This window comes from Echeneis naucrates, chromosome 21 (assembly GCF_900963305.1).
Source record: "Echeneis naucrates chromosome 21, fEcheNa1.1, whole genome shotgun sequence".
NCBI lineage: Eukaryota > Metazoa > Chordata > Actinopteri > Carangiformes > Echeneidae > Echeneis > Echeneis naucrates.
In genome coordinates this window covers 2162056-2182574 of record NC_042531.1, presented here as the reverse complement: position 1 = coordinate 2182574, position 20519 = coordinate 2162056, and the positions used below count along the sequence as shown (strand labels likewise).

The 20519-nt window shown below is 40.8% G+C and overlaps 4 protein-coding genes across 4 annotated transcripts; 2 read left to right on the top strand and 2 right to left on the bottom strand.

Moving 5' to 3' along the window:
- The first annotated feature begins 161 nt into the window (after positions 1 to 161).
- LOC115062315 (trace amine-associated receptor 13c-like) lies at positions 162 to 1357 on the top strand. The gene is made up of 2 exons (XM_029530956.1): positions 162 to 331; positions 538 to 1357. Exons 1-2 carry the CDS (start codon positions 162 to 164, stop codon positions 1355 to 1357), a joined length of 990 nt encoding a protein of 329 aa, XP_029386816.1.
- Positions 1358 to 9246: 7889 nt separating this feature from the next.
- LOC115035224 (trace amine-associated receptor 13c-like) lies at positions 9247 to 10442 on the top strand. The gene is made up of 2 exons (XM_029492948.1): positions 9247 to 9416; positions 9623 to 10442. The coding sequence occupies exons 1-2, from the start codon at positions 9247 to 9249 to the stop codon at positions 10440 to 10442; spliced, it is 990 nt and encodes a 329-aa protein (XP_029348808.1).
- A 1534-nt stretch (positions 10443 to 11976) lies between these two features.
- On the bottom strand, positions 11977 to 13197 carry LOC115062100 (trace amine-associated receptor 13c-like). Its single transcript, XM_029530720.1, has 2 exons — positions 13028 to 13197; positions 11977 to 12796 (listed from the first exon to the last, which is right to left on the bottom strand). Exons 1-2 carry the CDS (start codon positions 13195 to 13197, stop codon positions 11977 to 11979), a joined length of 990 nt encoding a protein of 329 aa, XP_029386580.1.
- A 4274-nt stretch (positions 13198 to 17471) lies between these two features.
- Positions 17472 to 18665, bottom strand: LOC115062331 (trace amine-associated receptor 13c-like). The gene is made up of 2 exons (XM_029530970.1): positions 18496 to 18665; positions 17472 to 18291 (listed from the first exon to the last, which is right to left on the bottom strand). The coding sequence occupies exons 1-2, from the start codon at positions 18663 to 18665 to the stop codon at positions 17472 to 17474; spliced, it is 990 nt and encodes a 329-aa protein (XP_029386830.1).
- Positions 18666 to 20519: the final 1854 nt, after the last annotated feature.

Sequence of the window (20519 nt, the reverse complement as noted above, 5' to 3'; positions counted from 1 at the left end):
TAGAAGTATCCAATCCAAATGAAGGTCCAGGCTCCGATCATTGCATCACAGAACAAAAAGACAGTTGTTTGGTTACAGGAAAAGAGGGAGGAGTGTCTTATTCAGCGTTTTGATGGAGATGCTGGCCAGAAATCTACTGGAGCACCACAGCCTCTCTGGATATGGAGACCCTGGAGGAAGCTGAACTCTGCTTTCCACAGATGAACACTTCATGCAGGAAGAAGTTACAGCATTACGCCACAAACGTTTTCCTTTACATTCTGCTGTCCTCCATCACCGTACTGACTGTCTGTCTCAACCTGCTGGTCATCATCTCTATCTCCCACTTCAGGCATAAACTTCAAAACATTAACACAAAATTATTTTTATTTTATTCAGATGAAAAGTTTGAATGATTTCTATGTAAGGAAATGTAATTGTGACTATTTTTAGACAGCTGTATTTAAAACTGCTGCTGCATGTGAACACTGTTTAAAGAATCATGGTGTTCCATCTGCTGCAGAGACTAATGGGCTCAGTATGGTTTTCTTTCTCCAGGCAGCTACACACCTCCACCAACCTCCTCCTCCTCTCTCTGGCTGTCTCAGACTTCCTTGTCGGACTCCTGCTGATGCCAGTTCAAATCCTCCTTAAAGAAGGCTGCTGGGTTTTGGGGAGCTTGACATGCAGACTGTTTTATTATGCCTCTTTTGTCCTCACATCTGCCTCAGTAGGAAACATGGTGCTCATATCGGTTGACCGTTACGTGGCCATTTGTGACCCTTTGCATTACTCCACTAAAGTCACTCTAAACAGAGTTAAAGTCAGTGTTGGTCTGTGTTGGGCCTGTTCTGTCTTGTATAACGGTGTGATACTGAATGTCTTCCTGAAACACCCAGATAGGTATAATTCCTGCTATGGAGAGTGTGTAGTTGTTATTAACTTCTTAACAGGAGCTTTAGATGGTGTGTTGACTTTTATAGGTCCCATTTCCGTTATCATAACTCTGTATATGAAAGTATTTGTGGTGGCTGTGTCACAGGCTCGAGCTCTGAGGTCTCATACTGCAGCAGTGAAAGTCCAGAATTCAGTTCATGTGAGCGCTAATAAGTCTGAGAGAAAAGCAGCCAGGACTCTTGGTGTTGTTGTAGTTGTGTTTCTAATATGTTTCTGTCCTTATTTTTATCCCTCAATCGCAGGCCAGGACGTGTCAAGTGATGTGGAAATTTCAGTTTTTCGCATCTGGCTATTTTATTGGAACTCCTGTCTAAATCCACTGATCTATGCTTTTTTCTATCCTTGGTTTAGAAAGTGTATTCGTCAGATTGTCACACTTCAGATACTGCAGCCTTATTCCTCTGATGCTAACATACTGTAGGAAAAGAGTTCAAATAAGGATTTCTTGCTGTTACTTCATGCCAGGATAAAATATGAAAAATGACTTGCTCATGAGGTTATCTGATTTTCTTGCCTGGGACATAAAGAGTCAGTGCCTCCAGCATGATGTTGCTTTCCTTTTTGTCAAAATGATATTGCTCATCTGTAAGTGGCTGAATTTAAAACCTTTAACTGAACTGAATGATTGTTTTTGTTGTTGCTAAATCAGCCATGTATGTCAATATTGTGATTGCTCATCCATGTTTTCTGAATAAACTAAGCTGAAGGAAAAGTAAAAAATTGCATTGCCCCCTTTGCTGCCAGTCCTCTCCCTCTACACCCCCAGACTTCCTGCTCCCTTCTTTCACAGCCACACTGATAAACATCAGAATGTCTACAATAACATAAATATAATATAAAATAAATCCAAGTATATTGTGGAACACTTAACGTTACACACTTTATATTGCATATAAAACCTATGCCTTTTCATTGAATGTGTAGTTGCTTTCATTAGCAAATCACAATTTTCCACATTACAGGACTACAAAGTTTTATTGATGTAATTGTCCTAATAGTCTCTATTCTACTCTGATTGGTACATTATAATTAGTCTGAGTGCCATGAAAACAATTACAGACAAAACACTGAACTGAGATCAATAACTTCTGAACTGTGTGTGTCGTGTTTTATAGATATGAACACAGAGGCCACTCTTTCCTTGGACTGTGTACAGGGGAATATGCACACCATCATCTGGGGCATGATCACACAATGCATGTTATACAAGTAATAAAAAAAAACAAAACAAACAAACATATTAGTATAATATTGCCCAATTTGATTGACCTCAAAACAATAGAACATTATAGGACGCTGACTTTTGATTTTTATTGAGTAATGAATTAACATGGCTTCTGTAACTGTAACTGTTCTGTATTTAGGACGGAATGTGAAAATAATAAAGAATCATCCAAACTCAAGATAGAGAGTGACTCAGTACTCTGAACTAATGACAACATTGATTTAATATTTGGCCAATTATTCTTTTATCAAGAGCAGATAAAATTGGTAGAAACATTTTTCTTTTTTGAAAAAGGAAAGCAGGTTTTGCAAGCAATTCTGTCACATTTTTGTCAAAACATTGAAATTAAATTCACAAGATCAATTTATATGAAGGTTTATATCCAAATCAACTAAAATGTGGGAACAGACAACTTTTCCAGGCTTAAATTTAGTGCATTGATAACGTAAAAAAATCTCTTTCTACATTAAACTGGTCTGACTGGAGCCAGGCTGCAGTATCTGACATGTAATGATGTTTTTAATAGATTTTCTGAACCAGGGGTAGAAAAAGACATAGATCACAGGGTTTAGACAGGAGTTGAAATACACCAGCCAAATCTCAATTAGTGAAGATGACGCCCCGACTAAATTATTCTCAGCTGCAACAGCGAAACAATAATATGGAGAGCAACACAACAGAAACACAGCTACTACAATACCCAGAGTCCTGGCTGCTTTCATTTCTGATTTTTTAGCTTTTACACTCCCTGAAAGTTGTAGTGTGACAGCTGCAATGTGACAGCGCATGGCACGAGCCTGAGACACAGCCACCACAAAAACTCGCAAGTACAAAACTATGATGACTAAAATGGGGCCTAAAAAGGTCACAACAAGATCAACAGCTCCTTCAACAAAGTTTACCACAACGACACAATCGCCATAACAGGAGTTATACCTGTTTGGACGTTTTAGGAAATCCCGAAGTATCCAGCGGCTGTGAACAGCAGAAAATATCCAGCACAGACAAACACAGAGCTGAACTCTCTTTAGGGTAACTCTGGTGGAGTAAACCATGGGCTCACAAATAGCAATGTAGCGATCAACAGATATCAGCACCATGTTTCCTACTGAAACACTGACAACCAGGAACCCCAGAAAGTAATGCACACCACACATAAAGTCACCCAGGAACCAGCAGCCTTGGTTCTGGAGAAGAAGAACTGGCATCTGCAAGAGACCCACTACAAAGTCAGCAGCAGCCAGAGAGAGGAGGAGGAGGTTGGTGGTGGTGTGGAGCTGCCTGAAAAGAAATAACATCAACACTCAAGACACTGTTATATCTAGTAGCTGTAGCAATACACGTTATTAGAAGTTAATAAAATCTGTAGTATTCACTGCTCACTAACATAGCTATATGTCCACTACAACCAGTAACCTAAATGTGTTGTTGCAAAACAGCAAGTGAAAAGTAAAGCTCTTTGAAGGAATTCAGAGAAAACGTATCACTGCCTGAAGTGGGAGATGGAGATGATGACCAGCAGGTTAAGAACCACAGTGAGCAGAGTGATGATGGACAGCAGAGAGTAAATGCACAAGGCTTCAGAATGAGGACGCACAGTCTTCCTGCAGGAGCTGTTGAGTTGGGGAAAGCAGAGTTCAACTTCTTCCCATACCTCCATATTCAGAGACAGAGGAGAGGTTGATGAGCTCTGTCAGCTCTTCTGATGAAAGATCTTTGCTGTACAGCTAATTTATTTCTTTCCTTTCTCTCCTCCTCAGTTCCAACTCCTGACACTTAAGTGGAAAACTTTTTTTAAGGCAGCTGCAACACCCTTCCTTCCTCTCCCAACCTCACAAACTAAACCACCTTACCTTGTGTTTTTTTAATGGTTTAATGGTTGTCATTCAGAGCTAATGTCATGTGTGGATATTCTGAGCGCTAAAGGGCCCTTTAGGAATCATATTAATCCTACCCTACACCTGCACACTAATTCTTTTCGTTGCCGGGGTTCAGATTTAGAGTTTGTTTTTGTTTGATTTGGAAAAGTGTCCCATCACCAGAGTATTTTCCTACCCAAGGTTAAAACATGAACACTGTTTTCCAACCAATGTACGATTAAAATAAATTTTGATTCGAAGAACGCCATTGAGTGAAATTACATCAGATTTTAAAAAAAATGTATCCTCTGAAGCGTTTCATGTACCAGTTTTTGGTCCTCCGAAGACTTTGTCCTTTTCGGTTTCTTTAGCCTGAAAGTTCTTATAAAATTTTCACTCACCCAAACAGCACTTTTTCTTCCCACTTATGGGTTAATTCATTATATTAGTTTTTGTGTAAATCTTGATCCCATTATAAATAATTTGAGGTCTCGGGTGAAAAAAAGGGGAAAATAAATAGAATAAAAAGAAAAAAAAAACAACAGGTGAAATAAAGTCTCTTTCCTTTTAAAATTGCATTTGAATTTCTCCCTACCTTCTTTTGATACATCTATGGGGGGTGTCCAGGTGAGAAAAGGGCACTCAAGGCAGAAGATCCAGGTCACCGATATCATCAGGATTCATCCCTCTACTAGTGATGGGTAGTTTGGACCTTTTTACTGACTTGTCTTTTAATCTCATTCAGGAAAATGAACTACAGAAGTTTCCGTTTGTTAAACTATTGAACCCCCTTTTGGGCCATAGCCTGGTGAAGGTGGAATTACTCATTACTTCATTTGCAGGTAGCACAGCGCTCCGCCTTCCATTAGGAAAATTCCCATTCTTTGATGGTTATTCACATTAGCCTACCTGGTCAGTGAAGACCCATCGTGTATGAATTTGTTCCATCATAAAGGCAAAATAAACATCCATCCCATAGCTACACAGCTAACAACAACCTTCGTGCTAATGTCTCAGAGCTCTCCTCACCAGTAACAGCAGCATGACGTGAAAAATGAACGAATCCCTCATTCCTACACGGAGAACATGTGGCAGAAAGACCCGTTCGCGAACGAATCTGAGCTGGCGGAGCGCATGCGCAGACTAGAAAAAAAAAACAAAAAACGAGTCATTCACTGAGATGGCTCGTTAATCCGGAGTCAATACAAAAGATTAGTTCAAAGTGAACGAATCGTTTACGAACGACACATCATTACCTATTACCAAAGAAATGAATTATTCCCCCCCAGTTATACATTTCCATCTACCTGTACCAAACTGAACAAAATGGAAATATGCATTATTCAACAGCACACCCCAAACAACGGCAGCAGCTAGCGCTTAGCTTAGCTCGTTTACTGCGCTTCATTACGCTGCCAGAAAATGACAATTTAACAGCTAATTACAATCAACTTCAGAATATTGAATTCACGTCCCCCATTATATCCAGATCCTGTCGCAAATTCCGATCACATTATACTCAACTGAAGTCTTTCAGGACAAACATTTTAGTGCTAATCGGCTAACTCACGGAGCTAATGCACTTTAGCCGGTGTGTAGACCGATTTGGTTCCCCCAGGTTCCGGTTCCCCTTTACGCTGATTTACTGCTGAGTCGTGCGTAGTTGCTAAGTTACCGTGCGTACTTAAAGAAGAAACGCAAATAGAAACACAGCTGAGTGTACGGAAAGCGAAATGGAACAAGCCAATGTGTAGGTTACTGGTGTGTTATTTATTATATAAAAAAATAAACTGAGAATGCATTTGTTCGGCCATTCTTTGTCAATCTTTGTGTAAATGGATGCCAGCTAGCATATCTGTGCGAGAGTAGCCTACGTTAAGTAAACCTCACTGCCGGATCACTTACACTAGTTAGTCACTTCGAAATGGACTGCTAGCTAACTGGTTAGCTAGCTGGTTAGCATGCTCGGCTGACGGATTGATGACATTATTTTTGACGTATAAAGTTACTATAGCTTACCGTTCATTTGAAAACGGGCGGATATTTCTGCTCCTTGGAAACACCCACCGGATAGTGTCCGTATGTTTCAGAATTCACGAACTGTTGAACACAAGTTTACCATTTTAAGAACAAACACTCACATGACAAACACTCATCCTGGCCGTCCTTTGGGAAACTGGGTTGGGAATTAGTTTATGTCCTGGGTTAGTTCCAAGTAAGGGCATGATTTATAGGAAAGTCAATGATCCATTCACTGAACACTTAGAATATTTTTTCCCTGAAAGCCTTCACATTAAGATAAGATAAGATAAGATAAGATAGACTTTATTAATCCCTTGGGAAGTCTCCGTCAGGGAAATTGTTGTTCCAGCAGGTACAGCACCGACAAGAACAGTAAAAGAAGCACACAGTTTGAAATATATAAACAACAAATGTACAACCATAAATATTCAGTTTTTTTTTTTAGTGTCCCATCTTCTCCAATCCCTCTTTCTTCCTGCTACTCCTCCCCCTCCCACCTAGTGCAGAGTTATACAGTTTTATTGCTCGGGGGACAAAGGAGTCTTTGAATCTGTTGGTTCTGCACCTGGGGAGAAGCAGTCTGTCACTCAACAGGCTTTTCTGTGCACTGATGACAGGCTGCAGAGGGTGACTGGCGTTGTCCATAATAGCCAGCAGTTTGTTTCTGGATCTCCTCTCTGCAACTGTCACCAGAGAGTCCAGCTTTGTGCCAACCACAGAGCTAGCTCGCCTGATCAGCTTGTCTAACCTGTTTGAGTGCTTTGTGGATGTACTGCCACCCCAACACACCACAGCATAGAAGAGGGCACTGGCAACCACAGACTGGTAAAACATCTGCAGCAGTTTCCTGCAGATGTTAAAAGATCGCAGTCTCCTCAGGAAGTACAGTCTACACTGGCCCCTCTTGTACAGGTGTTCTGAGTTACATGACCAGTCCAGCTTGTTATCCAGCCAAACCCCAAGGTATTTGTAGTTACCTACAACCTCCACCTCATCACCCCTGACCAGCACTGGACGTGGACACGGTCTGGACTTCCCAAAGTCCATGACTAGCTCTTTAGTCTTTGAGGTGTTGAGGTGCAGGTGGTTCCTTTGGCTCCAGACAACAAAGTCATTCACCAGACTCCTGTACTCTTCTTCTCTATCATCCCTAATACACCCCATGATAACTGTGTCATCTGCAAACTTCTGGATGTGACACAGCTCCGAGCTGTAGCAGAAGTCTGAGGTGTATAGGGTGAAGAGAAGGGGGGCCAGCACTGTCCCCTGCGGTGCTCCTGTACTGCTGACCACAGTGTCAGACGTGGTGTTCGTCAGCCTGACATACTGCGGTCTGTCGGTGAGGTAGTTGGAGATCCAGGACACCAAGCAGGGGTCCACTTGCATCCTCAGCAGTTTGTCCTGAAGCATAAGGGGCTGGATGGTATTAAAGGCACTTGAGAAATCCAGAAAAAGGATCCTCACCGTGCCGCCTCCCTTATCCAGGTGCGAGTGGGCGCGATGCAGAAGATACAGGATGGCATCCTCCACACCAACACCTGCCCGATAGGCAAACTGTAGGGGGTCCTGGGCATGTTGCACTTGGGGCCTGAGGAGGTTGAGGAAGAGCCGCTCCAGTGTCTTCATCAGCTGTGATGTGAGTGCCACTGGTCGGAAGTCGTTCAGCTCGCTGGGCCGGTTCTTTTTAGGAACTGGAACGATGCACGATGTTTTCCATAAAGTGGGCACTTTCCCTAGCTGTAAGCTAAGGTTGAAAACATGCTGGAGTGGCTCCCCTAGTTCAGCAGCGCAGGTCTTAAGCAGCCGGGGGGACACCTTGTCAGGACCTGCCGCTTTCCTGGGGTGAAGCTTCCTCAGTTCTCCCCTGACCTGGTCTGCAGTTATGCAGGGAGAAGGATGTGGGGAGGGGAGGGGGGAGAAGGGGACAGCATTGTTGTTGTGGAGAAGGTGCACTGGGGGGAGGGGAGGAGGAGGAGGGGGCTGCAGTGAGGGTGGGAGGGTCGTGGGCTGGTCAAACCGGTTAAAAAAGTTATTAAGTCTGTTTGCCTCCTCCACTGACCCTCTTGCTGTCACAGTCTTTACCCTGTGGCCTGTGATGGTATTAACACCATCCCAGACCTCCCTCATGCGACTTTCACTCAGTTTGTGTTCAACTTTCCTCCTGTAGTTGTTTTTTGCCTCTTTCAGGCACTGTTTCACCTCCCGCTGTGCTGATTTAATTGCCTCTCTGTCCTTGCTCCTGAAAGCTACCTTCTTCCTGTTAAGGACAGCTTTAACCTCTTGAGTCACCCAGGGTTTATTGTTTGGGTAGCAGCGTACAGTCTTAGCAGGGGTCACCACGTCTAAACAGAAATTTAAATAATCGGTCAGACAGTGTGTCTGCCCTTCAATGTCCTCACCATGGGGTTTCAGCAGCACATCCCAGTCCGTGGCTTCAAAGCAGTCCCTCAGGGCGTCCTCCACTTCAGACGACCACTTCCTGATAGAGCGTGTTGTATTCGACTGCCTTTGCACCAGGGGGGTGTACTGGGGCTGTAGGTGGACCAGATTGTGATCAGACTTCCCAAGTGGGGGGAGGGGGGTGGCTCTGTATGCATCCCTGACATTGGTATACAGAAGATCAATTGTCTTATTATTCCTCGTGGGGCAGTCTACAGCCTGGTAAAAGGCAGCCAAGGTGGAGTCCAATGTGGCATGATTAAAATCCCCAGAGATGATAATGAACGCCTCAGGGTGCTGTGTCTGCAGCCTTGCTGTTGCTGTTATCTGTTATCTCTTGCACGACATGCCCATAAAATAGACTATAGGTCTACATAATTATCACTGATCGATCAACCAGTTAAACTGTAGCATATACACAAGAAAAATTCAGCAACAAAGCGTGGTATTTATTTACTCATAAAAATTATAAACAAGTCAACAGGCGTGGACTCGGAGCATCAACTCTGTGGTGGAAGGTGTCAAATCCAAAGATGATTGGAGAGATATTAAATATGAATGTATATTTGTGTGTACAATCTTCTAGGTGGAGGGACGTGCTGAATAGAAGTATCCAATCCAAATGAAGGTCCAGGCTCCGATCATTGCATCACAGAACAAAAAGACAGTTGTTTGGTTACAGGAAAAGAGGGAGGAGTGTCTTATTCAGCGTTTTGATGGAGATGCTGGCCAGAAATCTACTGGAGCACCACAGCCTCTTTGGATATGGAGACCCTGGAGGAAGCTGAACTCTGCTTTCCACAGATGAACACTTCATGCAGGAAGAAGTTACAGCATTACGCCACAAACGTTTTCCTTTACATTCTGCTGTCCTCCATCACCGTACTGACTGTCTGTCTCAACCTGCTGGTCATCATCTCTATCTCCCACTTCAGGCATAAACTTCAAAACATTAACACAAAATTATTTTTATTTTATTCAGATGAAAAGTTTGAATGATTTCTATGTAAGGAAATGTAATTGTGACTATGTTTAGACAGCTGTATTTAAAACTGCTGCTGCATGTGAACACTGTTTAAAGAATCATGGTGTTCCATCTGCTGCAGAGACTAATGGGCTCAGTATGGTTTTCTTTCTCCAGGCAGCTACACACCTCCACCAACCTCCTCCTCCTCTCTCTGGCTGTCTCAGACTTCCTTGTCGGACTCCTGCTGATGCCACTTCAAATCCTCCTTAAAGAAGGCTGCTGGGTTTTGGGGAGCTTGACATGCAGACTGTTTATTTATGCCTCTTTTGTCCTCACATCTGCCTCAGTAGGAAACATGGTGCTCATATCGGTTGACCGTTACGTGGCCATTAGTGACCCTTTGCATTACTCCACTAAAGTCACTCTAAACAGAGTTAAAGTCAGTGTTGGTCTGTGTTGGGCCTGTTCTGTCTTGTATAACGGTGTGATACTGAATGTCTTCCTGAAACACCCAGATAGGTATAATTCCTGCTATGGAGAGTGTGTAGTTGTTATTAACTTCGTAACAGGAGCTTTTGATGGCGTGTTGACTTTTATAGGTCCCATTTCCGTTATCATAACTCTGTATATGAAAGTATTTGTGGTGGCTGTGTCACAGGCTCGAGCTCTGAGGTCTCATACTGCAGCAGTGAAAGTCCAGAATTCAGTTCATGTGAGCGCTAATAGGTCTGAGAGAAAAGCAGCCAGGACTCTTGGTGTTGTTGTAGTTGTGTTTCTAATATGTTTCTGTCCTTATTTTTATACCTCAATCGCAGGCCAGGACATGTCAAGTGATGTGGAATTTTCAGTTTTTGGGATCTGGCTAGTTTCTAGTAACTCCTGTCTAAATCCACTGATCTATGCTTTTTTCTATCCTTGGTTTAGAAAGTGTATTCGTCAGATTGTCACACTTCAGATACTGCAGCCTTATTCCTCTGATGCTAACATACTGTAGGAAAAGAGTTCAAATAAGGATTTCTTGCTGTTACTTCATGCCAGGATAAAATATGAAAAATGACTTGCTCATGAGGTTATCTGATTTTCTTGCCTGGGACATAAAGAGTCAGTGCCTCCAGCATGATGTTGCTTTCCTTTTTGTCAAAATGATATTGCTCATCTGTAAGTGGCTGAATTTAAAACCTTTAACTGAGCTGAATGATTGTTTTTGTTGTTGCTAAATCAGCCATGTATGTCAATATTGTGATTGCTCATCCATGTTTTCTGAATAAACTAAGCTGAAGGAAAAGTAAAAAATTGCATTGCCCCCTTTGCTGCCAGTCCTCTCCCTCTACCCCCCCAGACTTCCTGCTCCCTTCTTTCACAGCCACACTGATAAACATCAGAATGTCTACAATAACATAAATATAATATAAAATAAATCCAAGTATATTGTGGAACACTTAACGTTACACACTTTATATTGCATATAAAACCTATGCCTTTTCATTGAATGTGTAGTTGCTTTCATTAGCAAATCACAATTTTCCACATTACAGGACTACAAAGCTTTATTGATGTAATTGTCCTAATAGTCTCTATTCTACTCTGATTGGTACATTATAATTAGTCTGAGTGCCGTGAAAACAATTACAGACAAAACACTGAACTGAGATCAATAACTTCTGAACTGTGTGTGTCGTGTTTTATAGATATGAACACAGAGGCCACTCTTTCCTTGGACTGTGTACAGGGGAATATGCACACCATCATCTGGGGCATGATCACACAATGCATGTTATACAAGTAATAAAAAAAAACAAAACAAACAAACATATTAGTATAATATTGCCCAATTTGATTTACCTCGAAACAATAGAACATTATAAGACGCTGACTTTTGATTTTTATTGAGTAATGAATTAACATGGCTTCTGTAACTGTAACTGTTCTGTATTTAGGAGGGAATGTGAAAATAATAAAGAATCATCCAAACTCAAGACTGAGAGTGACTCAGTACTCTGAACTAATGACGACATTGATTTAATATTTGGCCAATTATTCTTTTATCAAGAGCAGATAAAATTGGTGGAAACATTTTTCTTTTTTGAAAAAGGAAAGCAGGTTTTGCAAGCAATTCTGTCACATTTTTGTCAAAATATTGAAATTAAATTCACAAGATCAATTTATATGAAGGTTTATATCCAAATCAACTAAAATGTGGGAACAGACAACTTTTACAGACATGAATTTACATAGCCTTATCTGGGAGGCATTTGATTATTTTAGAGTGCCTGGAGCAGTTGTCAACTTAGTAGGAAGATATTTCCAGGATATCAGACTGTGTGAAAGTACAGCAGGCTTTACAACTGGTTGGTATTTAGTTATATAATAATTAACACACCAGTAGAAAGCAGAGTTCAGCTTCCTCCAGGGTCTCCATATCCAGAGAGGCTGTGGTGCTGGTTTATATCCAAATCAACAAAAATGTGGGAACAGACAACTTTTCCAGGCTTAAATTTAGTGCATTGATAATGTAAAAAAATCTCTTTCTACATTAAACTGGTCTGACTGGAGCCAGGCTGCAGTATCTGACATGTAATGATGTTTTTAATAGATTTTCTGAACCAGGGGTAGAAAAAGACATAGATCACAGGGTTTAGACAGGAGTTGAAATACACCAGCCAAATCTCAATGGGTGAAGATGACGCCCCGACTAAATTATTCTCAGCTGCAACAGCAAAACAATAATATGGAGAGGAACACAACAGAAACACAGCTACTACAATACCCAGAGTCCTGGCTGCTTTCATTTCAGATTTTTTAGCTTTTACACTCCCTGAAAGTTGTAGTGTGACAGCTGCAATGTGACAGCGCATGGCACGAGCCTGAGACACAGCCACCACAAAAACTCGCAAGTACAAAACTATGATGACTAAAATGGGGCCTAAAAAGGTAACAACAAGATCAACAGCTCCTTCAACAAAGTTTACCACAACGACACAATCGCCATAACAGGAGTTATACCTGTTTGGACGTTTTAGGAAATCCCGAAGTATCCAGCTGCTGTGAACAGCAGAAAATATCCAGCACAGACAAACACAGAGCTGAACTCTCTTTAGGGTAACTCTGGTGGAGTAAACCATGGGCTCACAAATAGCAATGTAGCGATCAACAGATATCAGCACCATGTTTCCTACTGAAACACTGACAACCAGGAACCCCAGAAAGTAATGCACACCACACATAAAGTCACCCAGGAACCAGCAGCCTTGGTTCTGGAGAAGAAGAACTGGCATCTGCAAGAGACCCACTACAAAGTCAGCAGCAGCCAGAGAGAGGAGGAGGAGGTTGGTGGTGGTGTGGAGCTGCCTGAAAAGAAATAACATCAACACTCAAGACACTGTTATATCTAGTAGCTGTAGCAATACACGTTATTAGACGTTAATAAAATCTGTAGTATTCACTGCTCACTATCATAGCTATATAAAACACTGTACTACAGATTATGTCCACTACAACCAGTAACCTAAATGTGTTGTTGCAAAACAGCAAGTGAAAAGTAAAGATCTTTGAAGGAATTCAGAGAAAACGTATCACTGCCTGAAGTGGGAGATGGAGATGATGACCAGCAGGTTAAGAACCACAGTGAGCAGAGTGATGATGGACAGCAGAGAGTAAATGCACAAGGCTTCAGAATGAGGACGCACAGTCTTCCTGCAGGAGCTGTTGAGTTGGGGAAAGCAGAGTTCAACTTCTTCCCATACCTCCATATTCAGAGACAGAGGAGAGGTTGATGAGCTCTGTCAGCTCTTCTGATGAAAGATCTTTGCCGTACAGCTAATTTATTTCTTTCCTTTCTCTCCTCCTCAGTTCCAACTCCTGACACTTAAGTGGAAAACTTTTTTTAAGGCAGCTGCAACACCCTTCCTTCCTCTCCCAACCTCACAAACTAAACCACCTTACCTTGTGTTTTTTTTTTAATGGTTTAATGGTTGTCATTCAGAGCTAATGTCATGTGTGGATATTCTGAGCGCTAATGGGCCCTTTAGGAATCATATTAATCCTACCCTACACCTGCACACTAATTCTTTTCTTTCCCGGGGTTCAGATTTAGAGTTTGTTTTTGTTTGATTTGGAAAAGTGTCCCATCACCAGAGTATTTTCCTACCCAAGGTTAAAACATGAACACTGTTTTCCAACCAATGTACGATTAAAATAAATTTTAAAAGAAGAGCGCCATTGAGTGAAATTACATCAGATTTAAAAAAAAAATGTATCCTCTGAAGCGTTTCATTTACCAGTTTTTGGTCCTCCGAAGACTTTGTCCTTTTCGGTTTCTTTAGCCTGAAAGTTCTTATAAAAATTTCACTCACCCAAACAGCACTTTTTCTTCCCACTTATGGGTTAATTCATTATATTAGTTTTTGTGTAAATCTTGATCCCATTATAAATAATTTGAGGTCTCGGGTGAAAAAAGGGGAAAATAAATAGAATAAAAAGAAAAAAAAAAACAACAGGTGAAATAAAGTCTCTTTCCTTTTAAAATTGCATTTGAATTTCTCCCTACCTTCTTTTGATACATCTATGGGGGGTGTCCAGGTGAGAAAAGGGCACTCAAGGCAGAAGATCCAGGTCACCGATATCATCAGGATTCATCCCTCTACTAGTGATGGGTAGTTTGGACCTTTTTACTGACTTGTCTTTTAATCTCATTCAGTAAAATGAACTACAGAAGTTTCCTTTTGTTAAACTATTGAACCCCCTTTTGGGCCATAGCCTGGTGAAGGTGGAATTACTCATTACTTCATTTGCAGGTAGCACAGCGCTCCGCCTTCCATTAGGAAAATTCCCATTCTTTGATGGTTATTCACATTAGCCTACCTGGTCAGTGAAGACCCATCGTGTATGAATTTGTTCCATCATAAAGGCAAAATAAACATCCATCCCATAGCTACACAGCTAACAACAACCTTCGTGCTAAAGTCTCAGAGCTCTCCTCACCAGTAACAGCAGCATGACGTGAAAAATGAACGAATCCCTCATTCCTACACGGAGAACATGTGGCAGAAAGACCCGTTCGCGAACGAATCTGAGCTGGCGGAGCGCATGCGCAGACCAGGAAAAAAAAAAACAAAAAACGAGTCATTCACTGAGATGGCTCGTTAATCCGGAGTCAATACGAAAGATTAGTTCAAAGTGAACGAATCGTTTACGAACGACACATCATTACCTATTACCAAAGAAATGAATTATTCCCCCCCAGTTATACATTTCCATCTACCTGTACCAAACTGAACAAAATGGAAATATGCATTATTCAACAGCACACCCCAAACAACGGCAGCAGCTAGCGCTTAGCTTAGCTCGTTTACTGCGCTTCATTACGCTGCCAGAAAATGACAGTTTAACAGCTAATTACAATCAACTTCAGAATATTGAATTCACGTCCCCCATTATATCCAGATCCTGTCGCAAATTCCGATCACATTATACTCAACTGAAGTCTTTCAGGACAAACATTTCTAATCGGCTAACTCACGGAGCTAATGCACTAATGTGTGTAGACCGATTTGGTTCCCCCAGGTTCCGGTTCCCCTTTACGCTGATTTACTGCTGAGTCGTGCGTAGTTGCTAAGTTACCGTGCGTACTTAAAGAAGAAACGCAAATAGGAACACAGCTGAGTGTACAGAAAGCGAAATGGAACAAGTCAATGTGTAGGTTACTGGTGTGTTATTTATTATATAACTAAATAAACTGAGAATGCATTTGTTCGGCCATTCTTTGTCAATCTTTGTGTAAATGGATGCCAGCTAGCATATCTGTGCGAGAGTAGCCTACGTTAAGTAAACCTCACTGCCGGATCACTTACAATAGTTAGTCCCTTCGAAATGGACTGCTAGCTAACTGGTTAGCTAGCTGGTTAGCGTGCTCGGCTGACGGATTGATGACATTATTTTTGACGTATAAAGTTACTATAGCTTACCGTTCATTTGGAAACGGGCGGATATTTCTGCTCCTTGGAAACACCCACCGGATAGTGTCCGTATGTTTCAGAATTCACGAACTGTTGAACACAAGTTTACCATTTTAAGAACAAACACTCACATGACAAACACTCATCCTGGCCGTCCTTTGGGAAACTGGGTTGGGAATTAGTTTATGTCCTGGGTTAGTTCCAAGTAAGGGCATGATTTATAGGAAAGTCAAGGATCCATTCAGTAAACACTCTACATAATTATCATTGATCGATCAACCAGTTAAACTGTAGCATATACACAAGAAAAATTCAGCAACAAAGCGTGGTATTTATTTACTCATAAAAATTATAAACAAGTCAACAGGCGTGGACTCGGAGCATCAACTCTGTGGTGGAAGGTGTCAAATCCAAAGATGATTGGAGAGATATTAAATATGAATGTATATTTGTGTGTACAATCTTCTAGGTGGAGGGACGTGCTGAATAGAAGTATCCAATCCAAATGAAGGTCCAGGCTCCGATCATTGCATCACAGAACAAAAAGACAGTTGTTTGGTTACAGGAAAAGAGGGAGGAGTGTCTTATTCAGCGTTTTGATGGAGATGCTGGCCAGAAATCTACTGGAGCACCACAGCCTCTCTGGATATGGAGACCCTGGAGGAAGCTGAACTCTGCTTTCTACTGGTGTGTTATTTATTATATAACTAAATGCCAACCTGTTGTAAAGCCTGCTGTACTTAAACACAGTCTGATATCCTGGAAATATCTTCCTACTAAGTTGACAACTGCTCCAGGCACTCTAAAATAATCAAATGCCCCCCAGATAAGGCTATGTAAATTCATGTCTGTAAAAGTTTTCTGTTCCCACATTTTAGTTGATTTGGATATGAACCTTCATATAAATTGATCTTGTGAATTTAATTTCAATGTTTTGACAAAAATGTGACAGAATTGCTTGCAAAACCTGCTTTCCTTTTTCAAAAAAGAAAAATGTTTCCACCAATTTTATCTGCTCTTGATAAAAGAATAATTGGCCAAATATTAAATCAATGTCGTCATTAGTTCAGAGTACTGAGTCACTCTCTATCTTGAGTTTGGATGATTCTTTATTATTTTCACATTCCCTCCTAAATACAGAACAGTTACAGTTACAGAAGCCATGTTAATTCATTACTCAATAAAAATCAAAAGTCAGCGTCCTATAATGTTCTATTGTTTCGAGGTAAATCAAATTGGGCAATATTATACTAATATGTTTGTTTTGTTTTTTTTTATTACTTGTATAACATGCATTGTGTGATCATGCCCCAGATGATGGTGTGCATATTCCCCTGTACACAGTCCAAGGAAAGAGTGGCCTCTGTGTTCATATCTATAAAACACGACACACACAGTTCAGAAGTTATTGATCTCAGTTCAGTGTTTTGTCTGTAATTGTTTTCACGGCACTCAGACTAATTATAATGTACCAATCAGAGTAGAATAGAGACTATTAGGACAATTACATCAATAAAACTTTGTAGTCCTGTAATGTGGAAAATTGTGATTTGCTAATGAAAGCAACTACACATTCAATGAAAAGGCATAGGTTTTATATGCAATATAAAGTGTGTCACGTTAAGTGTTCCACAATATACTTGGATTTATTTTATATTATATTTATGTTATTGTAGACATTCTGATGTTTATCAGTGTGGCTGTGAAAGAAGGGAGCAGGAAGTCTGGGGGGGTAGAGGGAGAGGACTGGCAGCAAAGGGGGCAATGCAATTTTTTACTTTTCCTTCAGCTTAGTTTATTCAGAAAACATGGATGAGCAATCACAATATTGACATACATGGCTGATTTAGCAACAACAAAAACAATCATTCAGCTCAGTTAAAGGTTTTAAATTCAGCCACTTACAGATGAGCAATATCATTTTGACAAAAAGGAAAGCAACATCATGCTGGAGGCACTGACTCTTTATGTCCCAGGCAAGAAAATCAGATAACCTAATGAGCAAGTCATTTTTCATATTTTATCCTGGCATGAAGTAACAGCAAGAAATCCTTATTTGAACTCTTTTCCTACAGTATGTTAGCATCAGAGGAATAAGGCTGCAGTATCTGAAGTGTGACAATCTGACGAATACACTTTCTAAACCAAGGATAGAAAAAAGCATAGATCAGTGGATTTAGACAGGAGTTACTAGAAAGTAGCCAGATCCCAAAAACTGAAAATTCCACATCACTTGACATGTCCTGGCCTGCGATTGAGGGATAAAAATAAGGACAGAAACATATTAGAAACACAACTACAACAACACCAAGAGTCCTGGCTGCTTTTCTCTCAGACTTATTAGCGCTCACATGAACTGAATTCTGGACTTTCACTGCTGCAGTATGAGACCTCAGAGCTCGAGCCTGTGACACAGCCACCACAAATACTTTCATATACAGAGTTATGATAACGGAAATGGGACCTATAAAAGTCAACACGCCATCTAAAGCTCCTGTTAAGAAGTTAATAACAACTACACACTCTCCATAGCAGGAATTATACCTATCTGGGTGTTTCAGGAAGACATTCAGTATCACACCGTTATACAAGACAGAACAGGCCCAACACAGACCAACACTGACTTTAACTCTGTTTAGAGTGACTTTAGTGGAGTAATGCAAAGGGTCACAAATGGCCACGTAACGGTCAACCGATATGAGCACCATGTTTCCTACTGAGGCAGATGGAAGGACAAAAGAGATATAATAAAACAGTCTGCATGTCAAGCTCCCCAAAACCCAGCAGCCTTCTTTAAGGAGGATTTGAACTGGCATCAGCAGGAGTCCGACAAGGAAGTCTGAGACAGCCAGAGAGAGGAGGAGGAGGTTGGTGGAGGTGTGTAGCTGCCTGGAGAAAGAAAACCATACTGAGCCCATTAGTCTCTGCAGCAGATGGAACACCATGATTCTTTAAACAGTGTTCACATGCAGCAGCAGTTTTAAATACAGCTGTCTAAAAATAGTCAATTACATTTCCTTACATAGAAATCATTCAAACTTTTCATCTGAATAAAATAAAAATAATTTTGTGTTAATGTTTTGAAGTTTATGCCTGAAGTGGGAGATAGAGATGATGACCAGCAGGTTGAGACAGACAGTCAGTACGGTGATGGAGGACAGCAGAATGTAAAGGAAAACGTTTGTGGCGTAATGCTGTAACTTCTTCCTGCATGAAGTGTTCATCTGTGGAAAGCAGAGTTCAGCTTCCTCCAGGGTCTCCATATCCAAAGAGGCTGTGGTGCTCCAGTAGATTTCTGGCCAGCATCTCCATCAAAACGCTGAATAAGACACTCCTCCCTCTTTTCCTGTAACCAAACAACTGTCTTTTTGTTCTGTGATGCAATGATCGGAGCCTGGACCTTCATTTGGATTGGATACTTCTATTCAGCACGTCCCTCCACCTAGAAGATTGTACACACAAATATACATTCATATTTAATATCTCTCCAATCATCTTTGGATTTGACACCTTCCACCACAGAGTTGATGCTCTGAGTCCACGCCTGTTGACTTGTTTATAATTTTTATGAGTAAATAAATACCACGCTTTGTTGCTGAATTTTTCTTGTGTATATGCTACAGTTTAACTGGTTGATCGATCAATGATAATTATGTAGACCTATAGTCTATTTTATGGGCATGTCGTGCAAGATAACAGATAATGTGTAAAAATGTTTGAAGTGTTCAGTGAATGGATCCTTGACTTTCCTATAAATCATGCCCTTACTTGGAACTAACCCAGGACATAAACTAATTCCCAACCCAGTTTCCCAAAGGGCGGCCAGGATGAGTGTTTGTCATGTGAGTGTTTGTTCTTAAAATGGTAAACTTGTGTTCAACAGTTCGTGAATTCTGAAACATACGGACACTATCCGGTGGGTGTTTCCAAGGAGCAGAAATATCCGCCCGTTTCCAAATGAACGGTAAGCTATAGTAACTTTATACGTCAAAAATAATGTCATCAGTTCGTCAGCCGAGCATGCTAACCAGCTAGCTAACCAGTTAGCTAGCAGTCCATTTCGAAGGGACTAACTAGTGTAAGTGATCCGGCAGTGAGGTTTACTTAACGTAGGCTACTCTCGCACAGATATGCTAGCTGGCATCCATTTACACAAAGATTGACAAAGAATGGCCGAACAAATGCATTCTCAGTTTATTTAGTTATATAATAAATAACACACCAGTAACCTACACATTGACTTGTTCCATTTCGCTTTCCGTACACTCAGCTGTTTTTTCAATTTGCGTTTCTTCTTTAAGTACGCACGGTAACTTAGCAACTACGCACGACTCAGCAGTAAATCAGCGTAAAGGGGAACCGGAACCTGGGGGGAACCGAATCGGTTGACACACCGGCTCTGACTCGGAACAGTCGATTTCCTCTCCGGAAACACTGCCGACTTTAACCTTCAAACTCGCTTCCTGAATGGTTCCAGCTTTTCTCTGGAGTTCTCTGGCTGTCTATCCAGCTGACAGCCGTCAGCGTTGACTTTTAATCAGGAAAAATTGACGTTTTCTCCGCAAACAAGCGACCGCTCAAACAGCGATGCATTCAGGGAACTGTACAATATGTAACTATGACAGTTTGCAGATGATGCATTTATGGATCGATACACATTGTGTAAAAAAAAAAAACTAGAACATGAGTCGCTTTTTGTTCTAAAACTATTTTTAAAAAGGTCTTTTGAATGTGAACCTCTCTTCTACTCATTTTTGTCTGTTGTTTTCTGTTTTTGTGTTGTACACTAGCATTATGTGGCTGTTTAAAGATTTTGGTTGATAAAGTACGTTGTACCTTTTGTTTTTGTTATTGTTTTGTTTTTTTTTTTTTGCACCTTTGCAGCTCGAACTGAGGTTTAGCTGTGCTCTGCTCACACATAAGTTTTTATTATTTTTGTTTATATGTATATATATGTATGTATGTATGTGTATATATATATATATATATATATATATATATATATATATATACACAGACGTAATATACAAAAATTCTACAATAATTTCTTAGTATGTGATTGATATGAATTTGCACATCATACATAGTGATTGGCAGATCTCTTTATTTGTATCTTG

Excerpts from the sequence above, each read along its gene's own strand:
- LOC115035224 (XM_029492948.1), top strand. The coding sequence starts at position 9,247 with ATGGAGACCCTGGAGGAAGCTGAACTCTGCTTTCCACAGATGAACACT. Across the intron at positions 9,417-9,622 it reads ATCTCTATCTCCCACTTCAG|GCAGCTACACACCTCCACCA; the intron begins GCATAAACTTCA and ends TTCTTTCTCCAG.
- LOC115062100 (XM_029530720.1), bottom strand. The coding sequence starts at position 13,197 with ATGGAGGTATGGGAAGAAGTTGAACTCTGCTTTCCCCAACTCAACAGC. Across the intron at positions 12,797-13,027 it reads ATCTCCATCTCCCACTTCAG|GCAGCTCCACACCACCACCA; the intron begins GCAGTGATACGT and ends ATTTCTTTTCAG.
- LOC115062331 (XM_029530970.1), bottom strand. The coding sequence starts at position 18,665 with ATGGAGACCCTGGAGGAAGCTGAACTCTGCTTTCCACAGATGAACACT. Across the intron at positions 18,292-18,495 it reads ATCTCTATCTCCCACTTCAG|GCAGCTACACACCTCCACCA; the intron begins GCATAAACTTCA and ends TTCTTTCTCCAG.
- LOC115062315 (XM_029530956.1), top strand. The coding sequence starts at position 162 with ATGGAGACCCTGGAGGAAGCTGAACTCTGCTTTCCACAGATGAACACT. Across the intron at positions 332-537 it reads ATCTCTATCTCCCACTTCAG|GCAGCTACACACCTCCACCA; the intron begins GCATAAACTTCA and ends TTCTTTCTCCAG.